The 23,332-nt window shown below is 32.7% G+C and overlaps 3 protein-coding genes and 1 pseudogene across 5 annotated transcripts; 3 read left to right on the top strand and 1 right to left on the bottom strand.

Annotated features, from left to right (window-relative positions):
- Positions 1-301: 301 nt before the first annotated feature.
- LOC146948812 (protein GAMETE EXPRESSED 1-like) lies at positions 302-4,667 on the top strand. 3 transcript variants are annotated; one of them, XM_085745004.1, is made up of 7 exons: positions 302-413; positions 1,896-2,421; positions 2,607-3,194; positions 3,277-3,403; positions 3,512-3,698; positions 3,940-4,087; positions 4,208-4,667. In XM_085745004.1, the coding sequence occupies exons 2-7, from the start codon at positions 1,946-1,948 to the stop codon at positions 4,467-4,469; spliced, it is 1,788 nt and encodes a 595-aa protein (XP_085601130.1). In that variant the 5' UTR covers positions 302-413; positions 1,896-1,945; the 3' UTR covers positions 4,470-4,667. The 3 variants fall into 3 exon arrangements, with proteins under 3 accessions (XP_085601130.1, XP_085601132.1, XP_085601131.1); XM_085745006.1 differs by lacking the exon at positions 302-413 and adding an exon at positions 1,706-1,817; XM_085745005.1 differs by lacking the exon at positions 302-413 and having other exon boundaries at positions 1,830-2,421.
- Positions 4,668-8,252: 3,585 nt separating this feature from the next.
- LOC146948813 (RNA polymerase II C-terminal domain phosphatase-like 4) lies at positions 8,253-13,500 on the top strand. The gene is made up of 8 exons (XM_085745007.1): positions 8,253-8,399; positions 9,250-9,326; positions 9,969-10,066; positions 10,811-10,991; positions 11,658-11,947; positions 12,494-12,679; positions 12,756-12,794; positions 12,899-13,500. The coding sequence occupies exons 1-8, from the start codon at positions 8,254-8,256 to the stop codon at positions 13,202-13,204; spliced, it is 1,323 nt and encodes a 440-aa protein (XP_085601133.1). The 5' UTR covers position 8,253; the 3' UTR covers positions 13,205-13,500.
- Positions 13,501-14,056: 556 nt separating this feature from the next.
- On the top strand, positions 14,057-15,946 carry LOC146948814 (protein FAR1-RELATED SEQUENCE 4-like; annotated as a pseudogene).
- A 62-nt stretch (positions 15,947-16,008) lies between these two features.
- On the bottom strand, positions 16,009-20,198 carry LOC146948815 (E3 ubiquitin-protein ligase RGLG4-like). Its single transcript, XM_085745008.1, has 11 exons — positions 19,909-20,198; positions 18,687-18,771; positions 18,188-18,328; positions 17,984-18,097; positions 17,587-17,684; positions 17,433-17,503; positions 16,996-17,101; positions 16,685-16,812; positions 16,460-16,562; positions 16,314-16,373; positions 16,009-16,210 (listed from the first exon to the last, which is right to left on the bottom strand). The coding sequence occupies exons 1-11, from the start codon at positions 20,107-20,109 to the stop codon at positions 16,124-16,126; spliced, it is 1,194 nt and encodes a 397-aa protein (XP_085601134.1). The 5' UTR covers positions 20,110-20,198; the 3' UTR covers positions 16,009-16,123.
- Between the last annotated feature and the right edge of the window lie 3,134 nt (positions 20,199-23,332).

The following is a 23,332-nucleotide window of genomic DNA, read 5'->3' on the forward strand; positions in this document are numbered from 1 at the left end:
GGGAATTTGTTTTGCCTCTGTTGACAACATTCTCATTTTCTCATGGGATTGTTTGTACTTTGTATTAATAATATTGGCTATTCAAAAAAAAAAAAAATACTATTAAAGCATGGTTGATTTGTACAACAAAAAAAAAATATATGGGTGATTTAACATAATACACGGTTGCTATTCGATGACAATGTAAAATGATATTTTGGTGAATATCCTATTTTCTCTAATTTTAAAAAATAAATTAATAATAATTTGGTTTAAATTAGGAGACTTCAATTAAAGTAGAGCAAGTTGACACAAATCAGAAGGGTTGCAACTGATCATTTGGCAACACACCACGAAACGACGTATCATTTACAACTCTCTAAACAAAACACTCTCTATGTTCTCACAATTCAACCATTCCATTCTCTCTACAGGTATGTCTCTCTATGTTGTATTTTTTTTCTTCTTCAGTGTTGGGTGTAGATTTTGAACGTATAGTTTTGTCAATTGCATCATGATGAACTTTACTGCAAAATAGTCTTATTTCCAGGTTTGAATATTTTTGTTGTTTTGCTTGAAATTCTTTTATTTTTGTTTCATCTCAATCTTTCATTGTCCTCAAAGTTCCTTCTTTGTTTTTTTTCTTGTACTTTCTTCTTGTTGTTTTCTGGATATAGCAGTACACCAACGGGTACGTAACGTTAATTTACTTGTTATTTGGCCATTGAAATCTATCTTCTAATAATGATGATAATATTTTTTTCTGAGGAAGAATACCAAGGATAATGATTGGATAAAAAATAATATCAATCAATGATATAATTTATTCTATAATTCATGTATTTTGAGAGTCAGCACATAGTGATCGTTGAATAGAAATTGGATTTCTATATTTTTAAAAAATACTTTTTACTCTTATAAAATATCAAAATATATTTTTGAAATATAACAGTCGATTTCGATCAAAATCTTCAAAACATTATTTTTTTTAAATATTGACATTACTTTGTATATAAAATAAAATCCTTTAACATGTTCACATTGGATATTGGGAACTCATTCTCTTTACACAGATATTTTCTTTGTATTTTTATACATCATTCAATAGTACATAAAATACTTTGATTTTATACTATATTTACATTTTCTTTGTATTTTTATACATAATTCAATAGTACATAAAATACTTTGATTTTATACTATATTTACAGTGGATGAAAGTTCCTTCCAAGTGATGTAAATTATTTTAATATTAATTGATTATTCAAATCAAATAAAAAATATTTGCTTTTATGACTTCGGAAAAATGTCATGCTGAGAGAATAAAATTAAAATAAGGAAAAATATCATGCTTTTATGACTTAGTTTTGGACTTTATAAAAAAAAAATGTTACTTTTGACCACACTTTATATTTCTTGAATCACAAGTTCCATTTTTTTTTTTTGTTAACTGACCTTGAATCCCAAGTTTCTCTTTCTTTATATAATATATTCTTTTTCACCGACACCTTTCAACTTTGTTTGATATTTAACGATATCAATACTTTGGTACCGATCAAGGTAAATTTTGATTTTGTTTTCATTAAAGAGATACATAAGGACAACTAATATAGTTTTTATTTATATATTTTTACTCTAATTGGAAAATCAGAATGAGGTTTAATTAGGCTTTTTTTGTTCTAAGTTGAATTTTAGCCCTCTGTTATGAACCGAAGTTAATCACTGCTTTGAAGAGTCGTGAACAACTTATACATTATTGTTAGGTCCATTTCACAGAAAACAACTTTCACTTTGTTGGAAAAATCATTGCATATATTTTCCTTATATAAAAATATTTGGTATGTGTCTTGTTTTTCTTCATACATATTTGGTTAGCATGTTGAAATATTGTTAATTTACAATTTTGTTTGATGCAGGTTTAATCTTCACCTGTGGAACTTCAAATTGAAAGTGTGATAATTCTCAAATGGGTCTTAGATTTCATATTCTTGTTCTTATATTGGTCTCTTTCTCATTAAGATGTGAATCATGGGGTTGGTTTTCATCAAATAAGGAGACTCACTCTAATGATAGGTCTTATGGAAACCAAGGAAGTTTTAGAGGTTCAAGTGCCGAGTTCTCAATCGAGGCTTTCAACGATCCAAAGGGAATGAAGCTAATAGAGAATGCTAAGAACAAAATGGTTGGATCAAATACTTGTTGGCAAAATGCTTATCAACATCTTTTTGCTGGATGTTCCGAGATTTTGGCTGCTGATGAGAAAAGGTCGAGATTGGCTTGGCATCTAAGTGATTGCTTTCAAAGGGATTCTGGAAGGGTTTCCTTTCCTCATTGTGACACGAAAACATCAATTGCGACATGCCTAAGAAACTTAGACGATCTTGCTCATAAGGTTTACCTTGAATTCTACCTCGAAACCAACTCCATTTGTTATCAATTACAGTTAAGTGCATTTGCTTTTTACCAAACTAGTTGTCAATTCTTTATTTGATTTTTTTATGCTTTTGTTGCACTATGCAAGAAAAAAGAAAAAATCGTGAACGAAAAGCGCTTAGTGATATATCTCATTTTTTTTAAGAAGTGGTGTTTTTGTCTCAACTTGAATAATTTATTGTCTACTTTTACAGGACACATGCATTCAAGCATGAAACTGAGAGACTTGTGACTGAATTGAAAAGTTCGGCTCAGTATGTCGAGGACAAGTTAGATAGCATTGAAGAAAAATCAGATAATTTGCTACAAGGCTCAAGACAGATTTTTGATTCTCTTGAATTGGTTAATAGTCACACAGAGCTAGTTGCTCAAACTGTTAAGAATGTTGAAACTCATATTGATGTGGTATTAAGGCATTCCGAAAGTGTTTACGAACAAACTACAAAAATTGCAGCATCACAATCGCAACTAGAAGAAGGTCAAGAAGACATGAAGAGGAAGTTAGAGGATGGGGTAGCATTGCTCAAAGAATCTTATAGTTATTTGGGAAAAGAAATAGAAAAGTTAAGAGATGAAACAATTGAGATTGAAAATGAAGTAATCAAAGTTGGAGATACTATGTCATCAAAGATGAACACTCTACAAATCAAAGCTGAAGATATTGGAAATATGGCAGGGGTTTCCTTAGAAAAACAACAAGAACTTTTAGACGGACAATCCACAGCACTCAAGGGACTAAATTCGTTGAACGAGGTTCAATTCAAAGCACTAGAGGAAAGCAGGTAAGATTGGTTGAATGTTGTAAATTTGTATTCATAAATCATATTTATGCAAAGTGCTAATCTCATAATTGATGAAATGTAGGAAAAGCCTACAATATTTTTCTGAATATGGACATAAGCAACAAGAAGAGCTTTTACGACGTCAAGAACAGATGCAAGGACTTCACGATCGGTTAATGGAAAATTCAAAAACAATATTATCTGCTCAGGTTTGCAACTATAGTTTCTGGGCTTTCAATCCTTATACGCATGCATCCTTAATAATTTTTTCGATTAAGAACATCTACTTATACTTTATCTCTACTTAAACTTTATAGGAAACTTTTGAGGCGAAACAGGCTACCATGTTTGTTGCTTTGGATAAAATATTTGCTTTGCAAAATGCCATGTTGATTGAATCAAGAGTGATTAAAGCTTTCTTCATTTATGCGATATCAATCTTTGTCATCTTTATGTTGACTAGCACGAAGCAAACCTACAATGTTCGACCCTTACTTTATATTGGTAAGTATACCAACAAGGAGTTTGTCTCCTGAAAATTAAAGGTTGATATTGTAATCATTCATGATTTGTTATGCATGTACATATAATATCAACCATTGATTTTTTCGTCAACCATTTAAATTTCTCATTTACTCTCCAACTCACTTTAGAGTAGCCAAATTCGCAAACTATGTCTTTAGTTTCTTAAACCTCGAAATAATTATTGGTTAAACATAACATGTTATGGATTTTATATTTACAGAGCTTTGTGTTGCTCTCTTTGTGGAAGTATTCATTATTCGTTTAACGAATGACGACATAGAGCAACAAACATGGATAATAAACAAGGTCCGATTATTTTTTATGGTAGCTGCTTCGGCTCAACTTATGTATGCAATTGTCACATACAGGTAAGTATACAAGCAATAAACGTTTCATTCATATCAAAGTTTTATATCTATCCAAAACTCATTTCAATTTTAGTGATAAAAACAACAAAAAAAATAGAGAATTGTTTGTTAATCATGCAGGGACTATGAAAGGTTGAACCATCAAATGCTCCTAACACTGGTTAATAAGATAAACAGCATGGAAAAATTAAAGGATTCAAATTCGGATTTCGATACTACTGATTATCTGGATTGGTCTCAATTTATAGATACTGATTTACCTGACGACGTGAATTGCATTGATGATCCGGACTTTGTAATTCCAGAAGAAGTTGCAGAGAATTCAATCACAACCTCCACAACAAAAAGTTATAACTTGCGCGCACGCAATCGCTTACATTGATTTGATACTTGAAATAATCTATGTACAAACAATTTATTTCGTTAATGTATTTTCAAGATCTGGTCATCGTATATACTAATAAATATGTAATTATTAATCTGGTCATCGTATGTGAAGGTTGACATGCTAGACACATACATTACTTTTTGAAATTTCATGCGATTAAAGTTGTCAATTTAGAATAACTTCAATGATCCATACACAAGAATCTACATTTTGCATTATGATTAAGGAGTTGAATCTTATGGTTGGTTCGCATTATATTCTACAAGTAGTTCTCACAACTTCTAACCAAATTGAAACGAAAGTTGAACTTATTTATGATTTCTTATTTTATTTTAGAAGTGTTCAACATTGAAAAAATGTTTCATATTTGTCACTTATTTCCTTTGATTTTTTTTTTTGGCTTCATGCGGCCGTGACAGAACTTAGAAGTGTAATAAAGAATCCCTTGATTGAATTACTTAAGGATCCCATTTTTTGTGCTTGGTAATATGATTTCTTATTTTAGTTTGGTCGTTCTCAAATTTTGAATATTTGCACCCACAAAATAATAAATTGAAGAAAAAAAGCTGAAAATGATAGAGATTGAGGGAAAAACATGGGGATAAATTTTAGAAACTGGAAGTCGTCGGAAGAAGAAATGCAAAAATGTCGCAACCATTTTAGTCTTGCGACAGGGGATCTCAGATCCGACAGGGGAAAGTTTACTAAAGATATGTTAACTCTTTGAATTTCAGCAGTAAATTGTAAATCCAAAGATCTCAGATCCGACAGGGGATGTCAACGGGGCAGGGTCGGCGGAGAGTACACTCCAGCTCCTTGTTCCCATCCCACATTAGTGAGTTCATCTCTCCCATCTTTATATATCTAGATTCAATTTTAGTGGATGAAAATCTCATGGTTAAACATGAGGACTAGATATAGGTAACAAGATAGGATATGCCACTGAACCAGAATAAATCTTAGTGCCATCTTAGTTACCCTTCTCTCTTTAAATTTCAACAATTTCGATTCAATGCTTTGTTGTGGTTCTTGATAATTGCAAAAGATTAAGTTAAAATCTGAGAATTCATAGAATTGTTTCTTTCCTTTATTAGAATATGATATGATTTAGTTACTCGTTGTGATGACTCAGCAGAGTTCGTTACACTTTTTTTTTTTTTTGACAAGAGTTAGTGATATGATTTAGTTACTCGTTGTGATGACTCAGCAGAGTTCGTTACACTTTTTTTTTTTGACAGGAGTTAGTTACACATATAAGGCATTGTTTGGCTTAGAGCGCATAACACCATGCACTAGGCTACGTACTCTAACATGTATTTCATCTATAGTAAAAATTTAGCATGGTAATCTTAAAGTATCGAGTTTAAATTACCTTGAAGATGGTTTTAAAAATGATTACTAGTGTCACATTTATTAATAATTATTTTCATTCACTAATTTAAAAACTAAAAATCTACTTATACATGAAGAGACATGAATAGGGGTACGAATATGTTAGGCTGAGTTAGGCTTTGTAAAAGTTTGTTTTGTGAAATTTTTTTAAGGCTCAAGTCTGACTTGGGCCTATCATAAACTTATTTTTTCCTGGAAAGCAACTCTTCTTACTTTTATTTTTGCTCTTCATACACTGTGAAAATACCAAATTGCTACACAACAACATATTCCGAGCGGGAGTTAATTGTTGTGGGGCTATTTTTATATTTTCGTGGTGTGTGAGAGCAAAAATTAAAGTGAGAATAACAATTTCCTTTTGCCCGAATCTGATCTTTTGAAAGTCTAGTATGGACTACTAATCCGATTAAAAGCTTATGTCATTTGAACACATTTGAATAAGTAATTTATCTAAGTTGAAAATTAACTCGCAAACTAAAAAGATAAATGATATTAAACTCTTTTGATATTTAACATGATTTTTATAGTGAATTTTACTAACTGAAAATGCTAACAAATTTCTAATTTAATTCTTTCAAAAAAAAAATTCTAATTTAATTCAAAGTTCAAATTATAATATAATATATCACTAATAAATAATATTAGTTATATTTACTTAGGTAGGCTGACCTGATAGATTTAAAAGACTTTTTCTATGGCATTTGGCTTGGCCTTATTACTTAAATATCCTTCTGAACAAACCTAATCCTTCTCTATTAAAAAATAAAAAAAAAATCAAGTCCTGACAAGGATTTATTGCAGGTTAGGCCGTATGTCCATGTAAGCAAGCCTAACCTATTCCCACCCTAAATATAATAATTTTTTGTATTTTTTGTTCTAATATTACATCAATTTAAATTTATTTATTTACAATTTTAATTTCTATATCTAATCAAAAAGTTTTTAAATGTGAATGGTAAAATAAGTTGGTTTTGATTGTGAATGGTAAAAAGAAAAGATGAGTGAACCGGCGAGTTTATTTTGAACCGGTTGGGTTATTATTGGATTTCCCTCAAAACGGTTAACGAACACGACGTTCAAATAATCGAATATCAAACACTTTCCCTCCAACACCATAACTTCAACTAACCGCGCCATTCTCCGACCACCGTAACCGTCACTCGCCGGACCACCGTAACCGTCTCTGCATTCTCGCGTAGAAGCCAACATCATTCACCATACCATTCTTCTCCGGAGCACTGGTATTTCCGATTGTTTTTCTTTGCGTTTTCAGTATCTGTGTGCAATTCTTGATATTACAATGAATCACGTTTTCAATCCCACATTCTTCATAAAATGCAGTTTCAGTGTTTGAATGATCTTCGCTTATGGTCCTTGTTGTTTTGATTCTCTTAACATTGAAAAGGTGAAAATTTGAATACATTCTTAATAAAATGCAGTTTCAATGGTTGAATGAAATTTGAATATCGTTTGATGCATATTGTTTTTTGATTTTTCAATAGTTTTCGAGCAATCTTTGGAATGATTTAAGTTTAATCTTGATTTGAGAAAATATGAATATGTGGTTTTCTTCTTTTCAATTTGTTGTATGCAGAGAGTTTCCCGGCGGTCGAATCACGAAAAGAAAAGCAATCTTTGGAATTTGGTGATCCCCTTAGGGTAAAGGTATTATGCGAAGAATTAACAAATTTCATACTTCAAAGTTTATAGTCATAGTGTTTCTGTAACATATGCAGTCCTTTAAATTTATATTGATTTTTACTTCTGCGAAATTTTCGATTGATAAGTTTTTTGACCGTTCTAAGATTTTCGATTGATAAGATTTTCGAAATTTAGTTACTTCATTGAGTATCCCATACTACATCCCTCGCCGAGAATTTGTATATCATTATTAATTTGAGATTAAGAAATTCCTCTCCTCATTGAAATTCCTCATATTCATTGAAAGTACTTTGAATTAATATTGAATTTCATCTGATAGTTTATCCCATGAATTAATTAAAGTTGGATGTATGTTTGCCAACTACGTTGAATTCCAAAGAATCTAACAACTTAGGTGCTTCATCGAGTAATTTCATCTGATTTGGGACTTAAACATTCCATTATTTCCCTATTGATATAAGGTGTTGCATCCCTCGCCGAGACATTGTATAGCATCATGCGGTTCCTTCTTTGATGACTGATCGCTTTTTGGTATATGTACCTTGATTTCTGTTATCAATTGTTACAATTCTATTTATATGCTTTCTTGTGTTGACTTTGTTGGGCCAGCTTTCTAGTTGATTGATATACCTTGTTTTACTTTCCAATGAATTGTGGTTTTTGTCGTCTCTTCATTATGGATGTTGTTTCTGATTTGATTTTGTTGGGTGGCTGTAATACAGATATGAGTGATGATGAGACAGAATTTCCTGATAGTACCGATTCATCTGGCAGTACTGATGAGTTCATTGAAAAGCTTGAGGATGAACTAGATGATGATGGTTCAGACAACTCATCGTCCGATGAAGAAGCTGAAAGCCAAGATTCCAGGTGCTCTCATCACCTATTTCATATTACATGTGTTACAGTATTAGTTAAGCTATTGCCTAGTTGATTTTACTAATTTATTGAAATTTAGTAGGTGTGAATAATTCATATTAGGTTGTGATTTGTGAGAGGACTAAACATTGTTTAGATATAGAGTACTGTGGTGCTTATATAAATGAATTTATCTGAAAATTTGGGACTCATGCTTAGGTTGTGATTTGTGAACAATGTTTATTATTGTAGTGGTCTCAACTTTGATAGAGTTATTCTTGTTTTCAAAACCTCGTGAAAGATTGTCATGCAAGTTTTAAGTACATTTAAGGCATTGCCTTTATTAATTACGAGATAAAGGAACTCTGAAACGAGGTTCTGGATATGGGGTCCTTACGACGTCCACAATCAATTATACTATTAAATGAATATTACCTAATTATGTCATTTCTTCTTAAGTCAAATGACAACATGTTTTTAGCTATGGTTTGCTTATGTATCTTCCCTGCTGTATGAAAACTTATTTTTTTGGTTTGTGGAATTGTGAATCATTTAAGCATAAAGGAATATATAAAAATTATATTGGTCAAACTATTGACAGATATCTGGACTCAAATGGCCTAGTTTTAGACATGTTCCATGTAGCTGATCTCCACCTATTAGGAAACCACTTTGATTCTTGTTGTTACTGTGGCATTGTGAACCAATTAGCATCAACATATTAGGAGAAATATGGTTTATGGTTCCTATTATTTTTTGCTTATTTATGTTGATTTTGTCTAAGAGACTATAATGTATTCTTTGATTCATGTTTTCTGATCAAATTTCACTCTGCTACACTTTATTGTACAAATTTAATTAGAATTAAAAGACTCAAGTCTGATAGCACCAGTGAAACTAAGGCGTCTACTTCAGCAGGAACCGCGGAACAAAAATTAGGTAATTTTATTGTTGTGGTTGTTTCTTTCATTTTCTTTGCTAGGAACAAGATTCAATCCCATATCAGGTACATGTAACTTTGCCAAAAATTTATTCACACAATTTCTCCTTTAGAGCAAGTAAACCAATACATTTTTAAGAAACGATGTTAGTTTATTTGCCTTAATGCTCTTTTGAACTATTTCATTGGTACAACCTAAGCTTGTTAGACTTGCATTCTTATATATATGTTGTTTGATTTTACTGAACTGGTTTTCCCCTTTTACTTCATCATTAAACAGTATTGATTTTTTATTTACAGAGGCTTTTGTTTCTTATAGAGAAATGAACTAATGATGCAAAATTTATTTCACAATACCGTAAATTTAGTCCATTGCACAATCAAATATTTCACAATATTGCACAATCAAATATTTCACACCTCATACTACCTTTTCTTTAGTCCATTGTATAACAATACCGTAAATTTATTTCTAAAGGCTCTTAGATTATGCAAAATCTCTTCCAAATGTTTGTGAAAATATGATTATGAATCACATACAACTTTGTCACTCTGTCTTAAAAATGTTGTAACTCTCTCTCTCTCTCTCTCACTCTCTCTATATTAATACTTAATTGTTGGAGTATCATCTGTGAATGTAGATGGATGTATGCATCCTGGATCATTTGGAGGCATTTGTATACATTGTGGGCAAAAGGTGGATGGGGATTCTGGTGTGTCATTTGGCTATATACACAAGGTAAAAATTGGCTATATACTAATAATATAGATTTGGATAGTTGTTGTTGCCGCATGTCGCTATTTTCTAATGACTGTTAGATCAAGTTGAAATATTTATTAAAAAGCTAATTCCTGAGTCAGTGATCATGCCTAACAAGTATTGCTACGAGCCTATAGCACTACTTATAAAAGCATACAGCTGAATGGATGGTTAAGGATGGCAATAGGTAGTGTCGGTCCTTGTACATGCTAACCGCACTGCAACAAAGAAGTTCCATAAGTAAATATAAACATTGAGCCTATAGAAGTACCAATAAGGCATTACAAATTAAATTTGTTCTTGTGTTCAAATCTTTAAATCGAATCCATAACACCGTAATTCCCTATGAACTTGCAAAGTTCCCACTACATTTTAAGTCATGAATGAAGTCATAAGACCCTTTTTGAGTAAGTTTGTTCTACAATTTTTTTTATGACATCCTCATATTTTTCGGTAACTTAGAAGAACACCAAGACCACTCGAGCAAGGTGCTGTTATTGATGAGGGATTTGATGAGCTCAGGTCATTGTTGTAAGTCAGAATTGGGACACTCTAGAATTTAGCACTATTGATCCAAACAAATTTCATATAAGATTGTTTAAATTCTTTTGTCTGTACCTTTGAATTCTTGTTGTATCCTATCTTATACACAACCCAACTATTTATTCTGCATAATTTATCCAAGCAACAAGTTATTAAATATGGAGATTTCTGTATGTTTAGGGACTAAAACTTGATGATAAGGAAATTTCTAGAGTGCGCAGCAGAGACGTGCAGAATTTATTAAATCATAGAAAACTTTGCTTGGTTCTGGACTTAGATCACACACTGCTAAATACCACTTCCCTTCATCGTTTGAGCCCAGAAGAAATGCATTTAAAAACCCATACAGATTCTCTAGAAGGTAATATGCCAACCGATGCACCTTTTCTTTTGGTAATTGTCATCATTAGTATTTATTAGAAGTTTTGATTTAATGCATTTCCTCATCTTTTTCGTTTTTATCACGTTAAAGTTCATCTATTTTTTCATTGTAACTTATCTTACTGTCATAGAGCGAGACCTCTATCTTATAATTTTTTTCATCTTTTGCTGAAAGCCTGAAATGCTGGCATTATACAGCTTTCTTGGTTTGCACTTTGCAGTTGTGTTTGTTAAATGCAACAAGCTTTATGCATTCTTTGTTTTCGATTACACTGAAAAATTTGCAGAATAAACAGTTGTTCATGTTCTTTGGCTGCTAAAAGACAGATATCATTGTATTATTCTGCATTTGCAAGTACCAAGCTGCACATCATCACATAGAACATCATAAGTCATATATAGAGTAGATTCATGTCCTCAAAATTACATCTCCTCCTATATCGACAATAAGTTTTTAAATAGATAGAAATGCTTACTCAAATTCTTACATTTTAGTAAAATTAGGGTATTTCAAACTCATTTATATGTTTCATCATCATGAGTGCATTTTCTTACTACTCTTTCTTGATTTCACCTTTGATGTTCTGAGTTTTTTTGGCTTTTTATATATGCTGCCTTTCTGAACTTGTATATGATGAAACAATAGATATCTCTAAAGGTAGCCTCTTCATGTTGGAGCATGTGCAAGTAATGACCAAGTTGAGGCCCTTTTTCCGCACATTTCTTAAAGAAGCAAGTGAAATGTTTGAAATGTACATCTACACCATGGGTGATCGGCAGTACTCATTAGAGATGGCCAGGCTGCTTGATCCTCAAGGGGTATACTTCAAAGATAAGGTAATTTCTCGAGATGATGGGACTCAAAAGAACGTGAAAGATCTGGATCTTGTGTTGGGGACAGAAAATTCTATCTTAATTCTTGATGACAAAGAAGAGGTGAGTGCACGGCAGTCCTCATTGGAATAGCTGGTGATAGTTAATTTATGTGGATGGTAATCTCATAATATTTCAAAGTTCTATAATCAAATAAATCTGCAATCATATGAATATAGCCTTGAAAAACTAATAGCCATTCTACCACTCTTAGTTCTTGTAAACATCAAATGCAAATGAAAGAAAAACTAAATTAGTAATTCCTATGCCCTATCTCTCATTTCAAAGTTCAATTTTGAGGTTCATATCAATTAACTTGAACTAACTACTACTACTACTACTACTAGCATATCCGATTCTTGTCTTTCTTGCGTGAGGGTTTTAATATAGTAGTTTTTCCTGATTATTGGTTAACTTGGTGTTTTTATTTTAATACTTTTTTCGAATTATATGAATCATTCGTCTAAAATTTATTCTCTATAGACGAAGTTCATAGATTCAAATGTGCTAAAGATCTATCCATTTAATGATTCATATGTCATTGTTTATTATTTGAGAATCAATAAACCAAAGTCACCTTCTTTATTGAGATGTATGAAAATGTTGTAGGTATGGCCGAAGTACAGAGATAATCTGATATTGATGGAGAGATACCACTTTTTCAATTCAAGTTGTCAGGACTTCGGCCTCCAATGCAAATCACTTGGTGCATTGAATATTGATGAGAATGAAACTGATGGTGCGCTAGCCAAAATACTCGAAGTGCTAAGACACATCAACTCCAGATTCTTCAATGTATGCCCAATAAGTTGTTGATAAAATGTTTGTTGTATTTGATATGTTGCTAAAACTGTGTGGTGGGGATATGTAGGAACTTCAAGGAGATCTTGTTGATCGAGATGTGAGACAGGTAGTTAGTTATCTTGTTGCTATTTATCTTTCTTCCGGTTCGTGCATTTTGTTGATTGAAATATAAGTTAATTTGTATCCGTGCTATCAATTCCTGTTTTCCAGGTTTTGTCATCATTTCGAGTTGAAGTCTTAAGAGGATGTGTGATCGTTTTCAGCCTTAATTTTCGTGGTGACTTACGAAAACTCAGGAGCATAGCAGAGCGGTTAGGAGCTACTTGTTTGAAAAAACTTGACCCCACTGTGACGCATGTAGTTGCTACAGATTTTGTAACTAAGGAGTCCCGGTGGGCTGTGCAAGAGAAGAAGTTTTTGGTTAATCGTCGTTGGTTAGAGGCTGCAAATTTCTTTTTGCAAAAGCAGCCTGAGGAGAACTTTCTTTGTCAAAATGCACTAGTTTCTGGTCATTAGTTAAAGAGTGTTGTTACAAGGATTTTGTGTTTGTGAAGATGGATGTGGAAGCAACTAAGTTTCATTTGAAACATAGGTCTCACTGATTTCATAATTGGAGTGCTACATATGATATTCTGAATGTTTGGATTTGCTTACTTCACTCAGGAATATTGGACTTTAGGATTTTACTCAGTATAGAGAAAGCCATTATTTGTGACATTTTGTTGTTCTCAAAAGTTTAGGATTTTATACTTCCTATGTTTCTGTTGTTAAATGTTTTTAAACATCAAGAAAAATAATAAATAATTGCTTGAATGAAACAACTTTATTAATTTGCCTTGCTTATTTAGAATATAGTGCAACAACAATACATGTAATGTTACACTAAAGGGAAAATTGAATTAATTGTGGCTTTTGTCCTATAATGAGCGAAAATTTTGATCGTTTCACAATATTATCCTTTTATTATGCGCTGTTGTAATCTCATTACCATAAAAACATAGTGGATTACAAGCTTAACTATAGTTAGTTACTAGACTGTGCAATTACTTGTTACACAAGTAATTGTCTAAGTTAATATCTAATTACACTTCCAAAAGTTCATCACCAACTCCAACCAGAACAATAGCAAGTGGATATTTACTGTATCGTAAATAAAGAATGAGCACTAAATAAGAAAGTTATGAAGTACTTTAAAAACAGAATAATAAGAAAAGAAAAGAGTTTCATAATAGTCCTAAATAATGAAAGTTATGTTCATGGTTTCTAAATGAATTTAGTCCATCAAATTGACAATCATATGCAAAGAGTTGAAGAAATTAATTAATTCGGTCATGGAATTGGCCTAGCGGCATCGTTATCGGAATTTCGATGGGGAGGAAGAAGAAGCGTGTTGCTTCAAAGGTCTGGTGTTATTACTGCAATCATGAATTCGATGACGAGAAGATCTTGGTTCAGCATCAGAAAGCCTAGCACTTTAAGTGTCATGTTTGTCATAAGAAGCTTTCCACTGCTGGCGGCATGTCTATTCATGTTCTTCAGATCTACAAAGAAAACGCCACCAAGTATATTCTCAACTATGTCTATTGCAGCCTCAATAACCGGTCCTTCACAAAAAATCCAATAATCACTGGTCCTTCAAATTTGGAACTATATTTTTGTAGCAAATTAAAACTTCCTCAAAGCCATAGCAAGGTGAGTGATCACTATGAAAGATGAATGGTAAAATTTGAGCATAAGTTGAATTGGAAAAACTATTAATTACTACTCTAAGGATTAATATGGCCTTCTCATATGGGTTAGGTCTATCACCAATTCCATGCAGGCTTCTCTTGTTGAATGAGACTTCGCCTTCAAAAAAAATGGATGCATTGGCTTCATAAGCGAACTCTTTGAAAAAGAAAAATATGTTCAAGCCAAAATTCTAATCAATGTTTTAAAATTCAACCGATGGAACCATGAATTGACACTGTGTTTACGCTCCAGTTATAATTAATTTGAACGTTTCAATTGAGGGCGTAACATTTATAAAATAAGGATTAAGGATTATTGGCCGTTGGGAGTATTTGTTGGACTTAATAATCACCGGAAAACAGTCATTTTTTGAGGCAGCATTGATATTTGAAACTCTTCTCCAACCAATGGAGAAAAGCCTAAAGCCATTCTATCAGATCAAGATGCCAAAATGGCAAAGGCTATTTCTTTAGTTATGCCGGAAACATTTCATAGATTGTGCACTTGGCATATAAGACAGAACCATCTAAGGCATGTGAACCATCTATATCAACAGAGTTCACATTTTTGTTCAGATTTTGAAGGAGGCATAGATCTACATGAAGAGGGAGATGAATTTTTGAATGCATGGAACTCTTTACTTGTTGAGCATAATGTTTTGGAAGGTTTGTGGTTGCATATGATTTTTCAATTGAAGGAAAAATGGGCATGGACTTATGTTCGGAAAACATTCACCGAAGGTATGAGATCTACAAAATTAAGTGAGAGCTTTAATGCTGATTTGGAAAACCATTTAAAGTCGGATTTAAATTTGGTATAATTGTTTACACACTTTAAAAGGGCTATCAATGGTAAACGGAACAATGAGTTTGAAGCTGAATATGAATCAAGACATAAGCTACCTAGATTGAAAATGACGAAGGTTCGTATGCTTGTCCAATCTAGAAATGTATACACCGCAAAAATATTAGAGGAATTCTAAGAGGAATATGAGGAATGTCAAGACACTTGCATAAAGGTTTTGAAAGAAGGTTTGTATGTTGTCACAAATTATGACAATGTAAAAGAGAGGACAGTTATGGGAAATCCTACAGAACAAATAGTTTATTGTGATTCTCGTAACATCATTGGAAAGTTTTGGATGAGCAAATAATTTAAGACACATGGCCAAAATTAAAGTGAGAAAGATTGGAAAAGGATGGATGTTGAATCAGAAACGAAAGCCCATTTCATGAAGCGATACAGTGAGTTGTGTCCTCGAATGATTAAATAGACCAACGAAGCTTTAAAAACTAAAAACTTACACATTTTTGTCCAAAGTTTATGAAGAGTCCAACAAAATATTTGAAGATATGTTGGCCAAAAAATATGTGGATTGAGGGATTGGTTCATGTAACCATATCAATTGCAAATGATGTAATTGACAACAACGTGGACACCGTTGTCGGGGCAAAAGGCATAAAGAAACAAGATTGTTCACGTTCTACTAAAAATGATAATGAATCTAAATTTTTTAAAGATACATAAAATGACTGCTTTGAATGAAACAATATTATTATATAACAATACATAAAATGTTACTTTTAAAGTAAAATTGAATTAGTAGTGCCTTGAACATATAAAATGATAATGAATCTAAATTTTTTAAAGATACAATCAAATTAAGGAAAAAAATTTATGTGCATGATATGCATTGTACAATTATCAGCCACTGTACACTCTAAGACGACTAGTAATTCGGTGTCGACATATTGGGCAATGTCTTAACCTTGATCCACAATCTCTGCAAGTCTGCATTCCAAAATATTGTATAACATATCGTTTAATCTTAACAATTATTAGCTTAATTGTTTCATTAATTATTCTAAAATAAAATCAATCAAAATAAGCTCACCATGTGTCCACATCCAAACGCCAAATCCTTTGCATTGGTCAGACAAACAGGGCAGCAGGCCTACATAATTCCATTGATCACATAAACCATTAAGCAACTTCAATTTAGTGAAGATAATATATAGTAACATTTGATTTGATACTTACAGATTGATTTTGGTCATCTGTTGTTGAATTGCTATGTGCAGGCCGAGAGTATGGAACAGGAGATGGTTTTGGAACTATTCTCTTTGCTCTTCCTGTTACACGTCTGTTATCCATTCACAGACAAAGATAACATCACTTGAAAGAAAAAGTTGCATTGTTATGCCGCACATATCAATGATTAATAAGAAGATTTTTTATAGAATTGTTTAAGGTTTAAGATCGTACCCCAGTTTTCGAAATTCAACACATGCTTTATATTGGAAGGGAATCTCCATGAGAGCGTTAACAGCAAAAGCTGCTTCTTTTTCTGCTGCGCTTGTGTTTTTAGACATTATTTTTGTGAAGTTAACGAACTGCACAAAACCGAAATAATGTGATCAAGTGATGAAAAATAATGAACAGTTATCTTCACTTAAATATCGATCATTAGATTAATTCAATAGATAGAGAGTTCGGCATAGATTATAGTAATACCGGATAAGAATTCAAATAGGTTATTACTTGATACACACATTTTTATTGTTCTATTGTAATACCTGAAAATTGTCAAAATCGCGTGTCGGAATTTTGTCATCAAACTTTTCCATGTCTTCCCAAGGTCCATCACCAACTCCAACCAGAACTATAGCAAGTGGATATTTACTGTATCATAAATAAAGAATGAACATTAATGTATATTAAGCACATGAAGCTGTTTTGAAATTACTGTAAAATCAGAACAATAGGAAAAGAATAAATAGCGTCTTATTAGGCCCTAAATAAATAATGAAGGAAAATGTTATATGCAGTGAAAATTTCACGCGAAATCATCCCCAGCCCATATGGCTAACCATTTACCCCATCCAGCGTGTATTCCAGCCAGAAAAAACTGTAAGTGGTTAAACTTATTTTGCTATGCAATCGTGAGACAATTCCTTACGATGCATAGCACTCCTCAATAAAAAAAAGTATGTGCTTGGAAAAGTATGTATACCTTGCATCAACAATTGCTTTGATTGTCTTCTTTTCTTGAGGACTGATTTCATTATCTACACTTTTTGTAACCTTAAAATCCAACAAATTAATATGAAGTCAGAATCATATGCAAACAGTTGAAAAAATTAACTAAGGTAACATTTTAAATATACCTGACCGTCTGCGATGATAACCAAAACATGAAATTGGCCATGACTTTTCTCGACTATGTCTATAGCAGCCTCAATCACCGGAGCATAAGAAGTCGGTCCTTCACACAAAATCCAATTATATTCCTTCAGTCGTGTATCTTAAAACAGATATTAGTCTTGATTTATCTCAACGATATATCAAATAATTCTAGATGTGCATCAAAATTTATACACGTGATCGAAACGCTATAAACTTTCAACACATAAATTTATAATCCAATTATGATTTTTGTAATGCATAGTTTTCGACACAAAGGCGATCTACACCTAACTTTTACAACATAGTAAAAATGATTGATTGCAATAAGATTATAAGAATAACACTATTAAAAAACAGTGAAGATGATATAATAATGACCTGAGAGTTTCAAGTTTGGAACTATTCTTTTGTAGCAAGCCAAAACTTCTTCAAATCCATGGCAAGGTGAATGATCACTATGAAAGCTGAATACTTCTTGATCATGTGTGGTAGCTGTATATATAATGGTAAAAGTTGAGCCATAACTTGAATTGCAAAAACCATTAATTACATTCATTTTACTCTAAGGACACTAGACCTTACCATCACCAAAGCCAAAACATGGAATCAAGTTGTCTTCATCAAAGGGAGCCAAAGTCTTGCCAACAATTGATATCGCCTTCTCATATGGGTTTGGTGTATCTCCAATTGCATGCAGGCTTTTCTTGTTGAATGAGATTTGGCCTTCAAAAATAGAAAAGGGATGCATTGGCTTATTAACGGAACACTTTGAGAAAAACAAAATATGTTCAAGCTGAAGTTATAATCAATGTTTTAAAAATCAAACCATGAATTGCCACTATCTATTTATTTGAAGATTTCAATCAAGGCTTCATCCTTATTTGAGCAGTTTAAAATAGTTGAACCATGACCATATAAAGCAAACTCGTCGGTTTGATGTTGATTTGATTTTAAAAATATAGATTATAATCAAAACCCTCAAAACCATATAAAGCAAACTTTAGCTCCTAATCATGCCTATAATTTATAATATCATTGATGGAATCACTTGACTAAATTTTGTTCATGTATTGCAACTCACCAGTCCATTCATTACTCTTTGTAAAATCAATTCCAAGGATGAGATTTGATGACTCTAAACCTTCTTTCCTAAGTGCCACAATAACCTATAAAAAAGGACAATGAAAATTAAATAAAATCTTCTATAAAGTACACTTTGCCAATAGCATGATAGCTTAAAAGAGTTACAATTCAATTGTGAGAAATTTTGAAATAAATTGATAGGCCGAACTCATTCCATATGAGAAAAAAAATCAAGCCTCACATAAAAAGAGATAAGACCTAATTTTATTTTATTTTATTTTTTTTATAAAAAATGACGATTTTTACTTTATTATTACATGAGTTGAGATCCCTTCTTTTTCTCAAAAATATTGATTTTTCTTCTCAAGAATGATAAATTAAGAGTGTACAAAAGCATCACTGTGTACACTAAAAAAATTATTAAAAATAAAATTTGGTAAACCAAACCTATGCCTAGTGATTCTTAATATAGAGTGTCCTTTTAAAAAAGTTGTTCTTACAAATTAAGCAAACAATAACATGCTTCACCATGTCAGAGGCACTAACAGTTAATTTCATTGAAAGACAAAAAGTTTGTACTTCCATTAACAAACACTTTCATTGAAGAGTTTATAATCGTCAAACCCTTTGCTAATAGCTTAATTTGTATCCGGATCTATATACTTTTTTGTTTTTATCAAAATGGAAAAATTTTATTATTAGTAAACAACTTTTACATATAGTAGACGAGTAGACCAAAATATTTTCATTTTTTTCTACTTTTTTATACTTGTGATTTATATATATATAAAGTTTCTTTGTACCAAAAAAAAAAATTCATCTTTAAATTTGCTTTAGACCAACAAATATATTGGATCGGCACTAATTTTGATATACAAATTCTGAATCAAATTTTAAGAACATCCCTAAATTTTACTAAATAAAAAAATAAAAATAACACTACCAAAAAATAAAAACAAAACAAACAAAGAGAATGAAGCAACAAAATAAAAAACACGACCGTTAGGTTTAAGAAGACATGTAAAGTACTCTTACAAATTCTTGATTATTTAATAATTATAATTTTGATAGGTTAATTTAGCAGAGGAACGGTTAGGTTATTGGTTCAACTATCTTCTCTAACATAACCTAACATTCTAATTAATTAAAAATTACTAATATTTGAGGTTAAATAATAGAGAAAATCATTAGAAAAATAAAAGTTAGTAAAACATATATACCTGTTCAAGAGTAGTAAAATTATCTTGAATCAAAGAATACTTCTTGAGAGGTTTCTTGGTGTTTGAACTTTGTCCAGAAGTAATTTCTGGTGGAAGTGGTAATGGGACAGGTTTGTGAGTTGGAAAATTGGACGAAGAGATTCTTTCATTCCTAGAATCTTGAGGCTCATGCTTTTTGCTTTTACCTAAGAGGTTACCCATATCATCAATTCAACTAGCGTTTCTCTACATATTGAAAGAAAGGGATGTATATATACACACGTAATGTAAGGTAAAAACGAAATACAAACGAAGGTGCAACCCGTGTGTTTCCTAGAAAATCATGTTAACAAAAAAGGGAAAGATTTTGCTTGTTAGCTTTGTACAATATTTATTCTTTATTTTTCCCTAATCAGATGTTGAACGATTGTTCAATGTTGGGTTTTTAATTTTTATTTTTTTACAGAAAGAATCTTATAGCTTTTCATTATTTATCAAAGCAGTTATAAAATGTGGAATGTTATGATGAACTTGGAAACTAACATGATTTAGTGCTTCCCTAGCTAAACTATGGGCAACACTATTGACTTGTTTCATAATAAACTTTACATCAGAGTTCGCTAAATCAGTCATCAACAAGTGTCTACAATAAGGAATTAGAGCCATAAAATCAGAGACATCATCCCCTTTGTAGATACTATCTGCCACAACTTTGGAATCAATCATCTAAGAGTCTCAGTCAACTTTTGCTCATGGAAGCCAAATTTTAGATGGTTGACGAGGCTCATCGTTTGAAAAAAGAGTTGTTACTTTTCAAAGTACACTTTGAAAAGGCTTTTGACTCTGTTGACCGACACTACTTAAACATTGTTATGCACAAGATGAATTTTCGGAGGTTATGTCGTAAATGGATTATGGAATGTGTCACTACAACTTCCTCTTCTATCCTAGTAACAGACGAGTTCCAATTGAACGAAGACTTCGCCAAGGTGACTCCTTTTCATCGTTTAGATTCTTAATTGTGGCGGAAGACCTCAAAGTTATGATCAATGCTCTTGTCAATGTTTGCTTTTTCGCCAACTACCAGGTGGGTCGAACTGATATTGTTCGTATTTCGTACTTGCAATTCGCTGACGATACTTTGCTTGTTGGAAATAAAAGTTGAGCAAATATATATCCGGTCTTTAAAGACCTTACTTCTGAGGTGACTTCAGGCCCTAAGGTCATTTTTCATAAAAACATGATTGTTGATGTTAATGTTCCGGACAGTTGGTTAAATGAGGCTTCTATTGTTCTGAATAGCAAAATTGGTCATGTTCCGTTCATGTACCCGGGTCTTCCAATTGGAGGTGACTCCCGAAAACTGAATTTCTAGCAACATTTGGTTGAGAGGGTTAATTCTAGATTGTCTGGATGGAAGAGTCAAAATTTATCTTTGGGTGGTCGTTTAGTTTTTCTGAAGTTTTTTTCTCCTATCTCCAGGTGTACTTCAGTTCCCTTAAATCTATTTTTAACCTTTTTTTTTGGAAGTGAGGAAATTAGGAAAATATCTTGGATAAATTGGGACACTATTTGTCTCAAAAAGTAGGATGGAGGTCTATGGGTCAAGAGGATTAGGGAGTTTAACTTGTAATTACTTCGCAAATGATGTTGGAGGTTGAGGGAGGAAAAAGGTTGTCTGTGGTATAGTGTTTTAGCATCGCGTTATGCATAGAGGGTGGATCTCTAGGCGATGGGGTGTAATATCCCGCATGTCAGTATCGGTATATTACCAGTTGATTGTGTCAGAGGATTTAAGTTCATGGAAAATAAGTGTGAAGGAAATATTTTATGACATGCCAGCTTATCATGGATAAAGTAACAGTGTCGTATTAAAAACGCATAAGGCAAGGGCAATTGGGTAATTGCACGTGGTAAGGATATTTATTTGGATTGGCCCCAAAAATATCTCATTTTCAATCTTCTTTCTCTCTCTAAGTTGGGAAGCAACTCTCTCCTCCTTCTCTCTTCTCTTTCACGCCCCCATCATCTCTTTTACCTCTTCACCAATTCTCTTTCTTCCATCACAAGATGTTATGCCATGATCTCTCATGTTGTTATGAGTTTGAGAAGCTTGGGAAGGATTGATTTCATTACTTTCCCTCCTCAAGAGAAGTTCATGAAAAGTTAGGGTTTGTTGGAGGAAGCTTTATTTTGGATTAGAGGTGAGCTAGCAAGGATTATGAAGCTTTGGATTGCAAGAAACAACAAGATTGTGGTGGTTTGATCAAAGAAAGTGAGTTGACCAAAATCTAGGGTTTTGGCTTGCTTGAATTTTGGAGCTATCACAAGAACATGTTTAGGTGAGTTCCATAGATAGATTACTTACCTTTGGGTTTGTATAATCTTGTGAAGAAAACATGAATTATGTTAGTTTATAAAACTAGGGTTTTGGTACCCCTTTGTATCATTTATGATCAAATATTGTTAATTGATGCCATGCACATGATATAAGTTGTTTTTATGATGTTATGGATGATTAGAATGAATTAGAACACTTGAATTGAGGTTTTTATGCAAAATCATGTTTTCTGCAGAATTCTGGACTGCTACAGTTCGCCTGGCGGAATTTAGCTCGCCATGGCGAGCTGAGGATCAGTGCTCTCTGGAGTAGCTCGCCATGACTTCGCCTGGCGAAAAATTTCGCCTGGCGGAGAAATATTTGGCCTGGCGAAATTGACTGCATAGCATGTGTTGTCAATTCGTTTCGTGGCCAGCAAGGGCTATCCGAGGCTTGATCTTGCAGTATCTTTTTAAACTATGAAACCCCTCAATTCCAAGTGCCTAATGTACAATTCCAAACAAGGTTTTAAACAAAGGAAGGGCATGGTAAATCGTTAACAATGCTTGTTGATAAATGATACGCAAGAGTGATATGTTATGCAATATGCTCGAGTAGCTATGATTTACGAAAGGGAATGGATGTAGAGCCTCGACATAGTTGTTGAGAACTAGCAAGATAGCATGAATCCCTAAGTATGTCAAGTATAGGAATATGAAAGCATATGTAAGTAAGACGCGAAGGATAATCTCTTCGCACATGAGCTAGAATGACTTAGCAAGTATGTAAGTTGTGGATTGATAGGTTATTTCTCTCCACCATGTTAAGTATGAACAAGTATAAGTTACCACTAATCGGATCGATCAAGGTTCCGAGGTAAATAAGCAAGTATGTATATGTTTAACTTAGGTGTACGACAAGACTATGACTTAATAAGTGTAGGTGACATGTCTCTTGATATCCACGTCAGGGGGATACAAGGGGTTCTCGTAATGGAAACGATTCAAGCCGTAAGGGACCCGCATGTCACTGCGTAAACAAGACGTAGGTGCTCGTGTCTCTTGTTATCCACGCCAGGGGGATACGGGAGGTTCTCGATCTAAGGGGAACGGTTCAAGCCGTAAG

Source organism: Medicago sativa, chromosome 2, assembly GCF_051527215.1.
Source record: "Medicago sativa cultivar Bolivia chromosome 2, Bolivia_mono, whole genome shotgun sequence".
Taxonomy (NCBI): Eukaryota; Viridiplantae; Streptophyta; class Magnoliopsida; order Fabales; family Fabaceae; genus Medicago; species Medicago sativa.